General features: G+C 35.3%; 1 protein-coding gene across 1 annotated transcript; it reads left to right on the top strand.

Moving 5' to 3' along the window:
• Window positions 1-33: 33 nt before the first annotated feature.
• On the top strand, window positions 34-4,228 carry LOC655831 (eukaryotic translation initiation factor 4B). Its single transcript, XM_962394.4, has 9 exons — window positions 34-191; window positions 312-446; window positions 637-818; window positions 1,119-1,241; window positions 1,321-1,519; window positions 3,169-3,381; window positions 3,435-3,794; window positions 3,845-3,923; window positions 3,983-4,228. Exons 1-9 carry the CDS (start codon window positions 182-184, stop codon window positions 4,086-4,088), a joined length of 1,407 nt encoding a protein of 468 aa, XP_967487.1. The 5' UTR covers window positions 34-181; the 3' UTR covers window positions 4,089-4,228.
• Window positions 4,229-7,758: the final 3,530 nt, after the last annotated feature.

Below are 7,758 nucleotides of genomic sequence, written 5' to 3'. Positions count from 1 at the left end.
TATTTTTTGCCGATTATTGGATATAATTTGAACTTGGCGCTGTCGTGGCCCCCACCCTGCGTCCGTTGACATGTCAAGAATCTGACATTTTCTACGTCTAGTACGTCAGTGACAGTGCTTTTACAATAAATTAAATTTGAAATTGTTAAAAAACTGTTTATTGTTATTGTAAATACTAGCAATGGCTTCAGGTAAGTTTCCCCAACATGTTCCCCCTTGTCCCGCCTTTGGGAACGCGCTGGGAGCGCGAATCCCGTGCAGACCGCGTGTAGTGGCGACCTTATTGTACGCTGAAATTTTCCGAATTCCAGGCAAAAAGGGCAAAAAGAACAAAGGCAAAACGCTGGCGTTGAGCGACTTCCTGCAGGAGACGCCCGGCCCTGTGGCCACCATGCCCATAAGGAAGTCGACGATGAATTGGGCCGACGAAGTGGAGGATAATCATGGTAGAGTGTACTTAACCTCTAAGCTGTGCATGTGGAAGCATTTTGGCGATCGATCTGTGCGCGATGGTTGCCGTTTGTTTGAAATTCTATTAATAATTCAATCTGAAGTGGGAATGGCTTGTTTTTCGGGTGTCAAAATTCGTTTTTAGCCTCAAGGTTTGATCCAGATAATTGACCTTTACGGTTTCAGATGTGTATGACCCACGCTCGGCCAAAGCAAGTGTTGTGTTGCCCACAGCGCCCAAGGCGTCGCGGGACTTTGACGATATTATTGATAAAGTTCCACAGGAGCCCCCATTTATCGCATATCTGACCAATCTGCCGTATGATGTCGACGAGAGCGAAATTGCGGCGTTTTTCAAGAACATGAAGGTAAAAATAATAAACAGAAAAGCCTCCCTGAACTAGGTCTTTAAAAATTTAAAAATACATAATTTAAACTAAACTATTGTTATAGACATGGTTGATACTTTTTTTCACCAATAGGTGGCAGTAGAGTTCCTATATTGTCCAATAAAGGGACTCTAAATGGCAAAATTTCGATTTTTGGAAATCTTGACTTGACAGATTTCCGATTATTGTGCGATTTTAATAATAATAATAATAATTTTTTTAATGTTTTTTTCAACTAAGTAAGATTTTGCTTTGAATTTAAAATAACCTTTGTTTCAGATTTCGCACATGCGAATCCCTAAAGACGAAAGACCCGGCGAAGCGCCCCGATTAAAAGGTTTCGGTTACGTAGAATTCGAAGATAGAGAAAGTTTATTAAATGCCTTGGTTATTCCCGATACTGTAAGTAAATCAAAAAAATAAATAAATAAAAATTCGAATAAAAAAAATATTGAAATAAAAATCAAAACACAAAAAATAGACAATCAAGAATAGACGGATACGAATCGACGTCGCCACAGATTACGACAATGACAAAAGAAGAGGTGGCCGTATGGACATGAACCGAGATCGTGGTGGAAGAAGTGACATGTCGTCATTTGGGGACTGGAGATCGGGTCCAAGACAGGAAAATTCAGACATGGAGCGGAGAGGATTCAGCAGAGATAGAGAGCGTGATGGTTGGTTTATATTTTGTTATTTGTTTTAATAGTACAGTAGGTATACTACATAATACAGAAAATGAGCCGCTGAATTCAATGGAACAAAGCGCATTGCTCTACGACTTTTAGTTTTCGAGTTATGAATTTTTTTAATGAATAAAATTTTTCACTATGACAAATGGCCACCCTAAATTTAGGCAAAAATTTTTAAATTTTTAATTCGTGTGAAAAATTGATATATTATGTAAAATGAGCCGTAGAATTCAACCGAACAAACCGCATTGCTCTACGAATTTTAGTTTTTTTTTTATGAATTTTTTTAGTGAAAAACTTTGATCGCCTCTGTAGCCGGAACCGTTGCCCGGAGCGGCTCCGGGTTTGGTCGAAACAATAGCTAAAATTAAGCGCTATCAGATATTTTTTTGTTCGTTGCTCTAAGTCTTACAGTTTCCGAGAAAAACGCAAAAAAAGGTTTCCATTTTCACTTTTTTTCAATTTTCAACCGCTAATTACGGCGAAACTATTAGAGTTATCGAGAAACGGAAAAATGGAGGACAACCGGAATAAAAAACTCTACAAAATGGCATAGGACTCAAGGCGATATCTCGCAAAAAAATTTTCAATTTTCAAACGCCGATTACGGCCAAACTAAAAGAGTTAGGAGAAAATGCTTTTTTAGATTGGAAAGAGCACATCAAAATCTATAAGATAGAATCGGTTTTATTTGATTTAGAGACACTTTAAAAATTGACCGATTTTAAGGGGGGGGTGTTAACTTTTTTTTAATTTTTTTTATTTTCTCATTTTTGGCTAAACTATTCGAAAAAGTGGAACTATTTTGATCCATTCCTATGCAAAATGATCCGGGGAATCGATTGGCATCGAGAAAATTGCCAAATTCCCAATAGTTTTTTAGTTATGAATTTTTTAAAATTTTCCCAATTTTTGCATTTGTCTCCAATTTGCTCGAAAACTATTAGTCGGAGAACAATAATTTTTTTTGAAAAAGATAGATAATTTAAAGAGCTTTCCAACGATAATACACTTCATGGGGTTATCTCTGATAGTTCCGGAGCTATTGCTTGACAAAAGTTCCGGGTACCCAAAATCGACAAAAACTGCGACGAAAATTGAAAAAATCAAACATCAAAAAATCGAACATATGGACTTTTTGTGGACTAAAAACAACTTTTGTGGGTTGTTAAGACATGTAGAAGTCCATAAAAATTTACTAGAGTGAGTTTAAAAATTTTTTTTTTCGCCTCTTTGAAGTTAAGTGTATTATTACTCAGGAAATTTTAGCAAAAAAATTGAAAATTTTAAATTTCGTGAAAAGTTGGTATAATACAGAAAATGAGCCGCTGAATTCAATGGAACAAACCGCATTGCTCTACGACTTTTAGTTTTCGAGTTATGAATTTTTTTAATGAATAAAATTTTTCACTATGACAAATGGCTACCCTAAATTTAGGCAAAAATTTTTAAATTTTTAATACATAATTGATATATTATGTAAAATGAGCCGTAGAATTCAACCGAACAAACCGCATTGCTCTACGACTTTTAGTTTTTTTTATGAATTTTTTTAGTGAAAAACTTTGATCGCCTCTAGCCGGAAAAACCGGCAGTACTAATAGTGAAATGGTGTAATTTAATTTTTTTAACAGACAGTTCGGGTGCTTGGCGCGAGGGCAGAAGCAACCGTGAGCCCCCCGAACGCAGCTTCAACCGTTCCGACCGATTCAGAGAAGAGCGCGATCAGGATTTCAGTCGTTCAAGAGACGATAAAACATTCATGAGACGGGATTACGGCGACAGAGGTGGCAGAAATGGGGGATTTACACGAGGTCCTCCACCGTCAAGAGAAGAAGAAGCGCCGAGTAAAAACAATTTGTTATTTTTTTTTATGTTGGTTATAACGTAAAATTTGTAGGTGAACCGCGACAAAGACCGAAACTAGTTTTAACTCCTCGAACTAAACCGGTGGAAAACGAACCGGAAAAGGCCGTTTCACACGCGTCTATTTTTGGCAACGCCAAACCTGTGGACACCAGCGCAAGGGAACGCCAAATCGAGGAAAGACTAGCCAAGGACACCGAAGCGCCACCTCGTAGAGACGTGAGCAAGGAGAGGAAAGAAGATAAGGAAAGTGTACCACAGAAAGAGAGGAAGGAAACGGCGCCTGAGGTTGTTACAGCAGAGAAGAAAACAGTGGAAAAGGAAAAAACTCCATCTCACAAAGACAAGTCTGATCTTAACGGAGTTATAGATAAAAACCACCAAAAGCGAAACGGTTTGGTTACTTGGCGTTTTTTGTGTTGGTATTTAATTGGTTGGTTTCAGGGGATCATGATAAAAAGGACGCTGTCAAGACTGACGGCGATAAACATAAGCCAGAAATCAAAAAACGAGAGGAGAAAAAGTTAGTCGATTGTGTTGTATACATTGTTTTTTTCTATAACTGGTTTAATTTTTTTGCAGGGAGAAAACTGAGAAGGAAATGCCCAAATTGAAGAAAGCTGATCCTCCGAATTTTGTTGCGAGTAATAAGTTCGCCTATTTGCAAACCGAAGATAGCTCAGATTAATTGATTTTGTAAAAATTCGCCCAAATAGTAAAAGGTTTCATTTATTACCCATGTTATTATTTTTTTAATCTTCAGTGATGTGGTGTCTGAAAATTACATTTATACATAATATACAAAATAATAATTATTTAAAAGTGAAACGGTGTTTTACTTGGGTGGGGAAAACTATTTGTAGCCTGCTTTTTTGAAAAAAAGAATTAACAGCGAAACTATTTAAATAATTGAAAAATAAATACTAATCAAAATGGCTTTACCAATAAATATTTTTGTAAAGAAGTATTCGGAAGTAAAATTACTGTTGGGGGCGCCACTGAGCTAGGTCGAAAACAGTAACCATAAATGGCGGGAAAATGTTTATTCGGATATTTTGAGCGTTGTACGAATTTTGGGGCTTCACAATTATTCCATTGCCTATGCGGAATGATTATTGCATCTTTGATGCAAGAAACTTATGTTGACAAATGAGAGATGACGAGGAAAACACGAATAACGAATGACTGTTTGGTTAACTTTCTTTATTGGAAAATTATTACAAAGACATTGAAAAACCTACCTTTTGGCATAATTTACGTTTAAATGTATTAGCAGTTGTTAATCTTTATTGTAGTTTTGTAGATTTACCGCAGCATTTCATGATTTTTTCAGTGGAAAATTCTAACCTAAAATTCATAACACTTCACTAATTTATTGGTTTCTTGAACCAAACTTTGTGTTCGCTGTGATCCATTACTTATAATCTTTAATTAGACAACTGTTTGATAACACTTTGTAATCAAAATTTAAATATTTTTCACTTTTTATCCACTTTCAAATTCCAACAATAAACACATTATAACACGAAAAACTACAGAACCAAAGTCAACGCTAGTATTTACCACCACGTACTTTTAAAGTAATTCTTTCTATTGTAAGTAATTAACACTATACACGCAAAATTGTTGAACAATTCATTAAATGTCAGTTAAATGTGGCATTATGAAAATTTCTTTACTGTTTTCGACATAGTTCAAAAGTCATCACCAGAGGGCGTCTAATTAATTTTATTTCCGAATAAAAGAATTAAGTATGGGTCAAAAAATAAAACAATTGAAAAAAACTATTTGGTTTTATTTAGTGCAGTTTCCTACATCAGATATTGATTATCGCTATTCGTCCACAGATGGCAACACCTACTCAACTTGTAATGAGGTTCCATTGATTTCAGAGGTATTTTGATCACATTCAAAAATGTATTATATTACAACAAATAACAAATAATAACTACTTTATTATTGTATTTTTTTAGTTTTTTTTAATAATTTTATACTTACGAGAAAATAAAAATGCAAAGGATCTAAAACACAAATCAAAAATGACAGTACTCAAAAACAAATGATGCCAGAAACGTAATTATGGTGTCAAAATGTAGCATTTGTTTAAGGATTTTTTTGAAAAAATTACAACAAAAATTTGAACTTTTTGTTATGAGGCTTTTGAGTCTTAAAAACGCTTCACAAATTTTCGTTTCCGATTTTGATGTAATTTCAGTTTTTTATTTTTATTCTTCCAACACAGTCTTATCCAATAGCAGCCTTTAATCTCGAAACAAAGAGAAAGTGTGAAGTGAACAACAAAAAGCGCCAATTTGAAGAAGCTATTGCGCAACAAATGACAAAGACCTGAACCCTAAATGATGAAACAATAGTTACAGAAAGATTAGATTTTTTCCACAAACTTGATGATTTGTCGCGCCATGTGTTTGAAAAATGAACAAGCAGTTGCGATTTATTTCGATGAACAGTTAAGATTCAGTGTCAAGTGGAAAAGGAGGTCGCTAGCGGTGTTTACGTAAGTCGGCGTTTGAAGCTGAACCTCCATTTTAGAAGTCTACTATATCATACACCTTGGCACACTTTCACCAAATCCGCGAATTCGCACCGCTGGCTTCAATTTCAAACATTCCCGCCAAAAATCACCCCAAAAAACGATTTTGGTCGTTTGTATCGATTGCGAGGGCAACGTTTCGGTTATGGGACGAGACAACGGCAGGAAACTTTAACTTCCAATGAGGAAAGTTTAAACTGGCGAAATGCCAGGTGGAATTGCAGATACAGTTTCGTAATTTTTGCGAGGCTTTCAAGGTCACAGTCAAAACTTTCTTCAAGTTTGATAAAAAAAAAATGACGAGTGCGGGCCTGATTTCACAATGAGGCTATTTTTATAAAGTTGCAATTTGGAGCATTTTTCAAATGCTGATGTTGCCACATTTTTGTTTAGGTGGTGCTATTACTGCAATATTTGGCTATTGTTTTACTTTGGTTTCAGCAGCGCTTGCAATTCCGGAATGAAAAATTATTTCTGATGGCTACCCTTGACATTTCCTTCAACTTTCATTATTAAGGAGGGAATTTAAGAAAAATTCGAGGCGGAAGAGAATGCCTGCGTTAAAAATATCTAAAAATAATCCGGTACTTGCAGAACCGATAGTATAATCAATAAAATAAGTATTAATAATTGTTATGTAACTTTCGGAATAATTCGAAAAGTAAATGATTATTACCGAAGATAAAAAATAATTCGGACAATCTTTTATGTGGTGATTACGAAGGACTATAAGTTAGGAGACGAAACGAAAATTGCACCCAAATATGTAGTACGGCAGCGTAAAAATGAGGGCGCCTCAAATCGTGTCAAATCGTTTTAAATTAATTTAAATTCAAGCAGTTCACTAATTACTTGGAAAAAAATGCAGAAATGTTGAGCTTTGCATTCTCAACAGACTGGGAAAAACTGACGACTAAAATTTTCATGAGAAACATGAGAAAAAAATTATTTAAGATTTAAAATTTGTGCTTAGTTCCGTATTTTTCAAAACGCTGCGAATACGGTTAAAGATACAAGAAAAATGTTCAGAAGAAAGTTGTAGAGAATTAAATTTGCTTTAAAAAAGTCAGCAAGACCATATCTTTACCTTCAACGGTTTAGGCCCTAAAGACGCTCAAGCGACGGATTTGCTTAAATTTTTCGGTGGTTAAGTATTGGAAAGTGAATTTATAGCCAAACCGTTGAAGATAAAAATATGGTAGGCGACGGTGCCCAAAAAATTATCGCTTGGAATTATCAATTTGCAAACGCAGCGAATACGGTTGAAGATACAAAAAAGTGAAAGAGACGAGGTTGTAGAGAATTAAATTTTCTACAAAAAAGTCCGCAACACGATATGTCTATCTTCAACGGTTTAGGTATAAATTCATTTTCCAATACTTGACCACCGGCAAAATGAAGCAAATCCGTCGCTTGAGCGCCTTTGAATGACTTTGGGGCCTAAATGGTTGAAGATAGGGATATGGTCTCGCGGACTTTTTTAAAGGAAATTTAATTCTTTACAACTTTCCTCTGAACATTTTTCTTGTATCTGTAACCGTGTTTGCAGCGTTTTGAAAAATATGGGGCAGAGTGCAAATTGGTAAAACTTTGAATTTTTTTAAATATAGTTTAAGATATAATTTTTGCACTATTTTTATCTCCGATTATTGAGAATTTGATGCTCTATCTGCCTGTATTTTTTTTATTCGCCTTGTGCTAACCGTTACTTAATTACAACAATTTTTATAAATTTATTGCTCTGAAACTTGGACGGTAGCTGCGCCTCTGGTGACGATAACGGAACTATCGTGGACGGGGACGTTTT

Source organism: Tribolium castaneum, chromosome 7, assembly GCF_031307605.1.
Source record: "Tribolium castaneum strain GA2 chromosome 7, icTriCast1.1, whole genome shotgun sequence".
NCBI classification, from domain to species: Eukaryota; Metazoa; Arthropoda; class Insecta; order Coleoptera; family Tenebrionidae; genus Tribolium; species Tribolium castaneum.
Note: the sequence above shows the minus strand (reverse complement) of the source record. Positions and strands in the feature narration are given on the sequence as shown.

What these genes read in the sequence shown, in the direction of transcription:
- LOC655831 (XM_962394.4), top strand. An exon ending in AAACCACCAAAAGCGAAACG is followed by an intron (nt 3,795 to 3,844) that starts GTTTGGTTACTT and finishes GGTTGGTTTCAG; the next exon opens with GGGATCATGATAAAAAGGAC. An exon ending in AAAAAACGAGAGGAGAAAAA is followed by an intron (nt 3,924 to 3,982) that starts GTTAGTCGATTG and finishes ATTTTTTTGCAG; the next exon opens with GGAGAAAACTGAGAAGGAAA.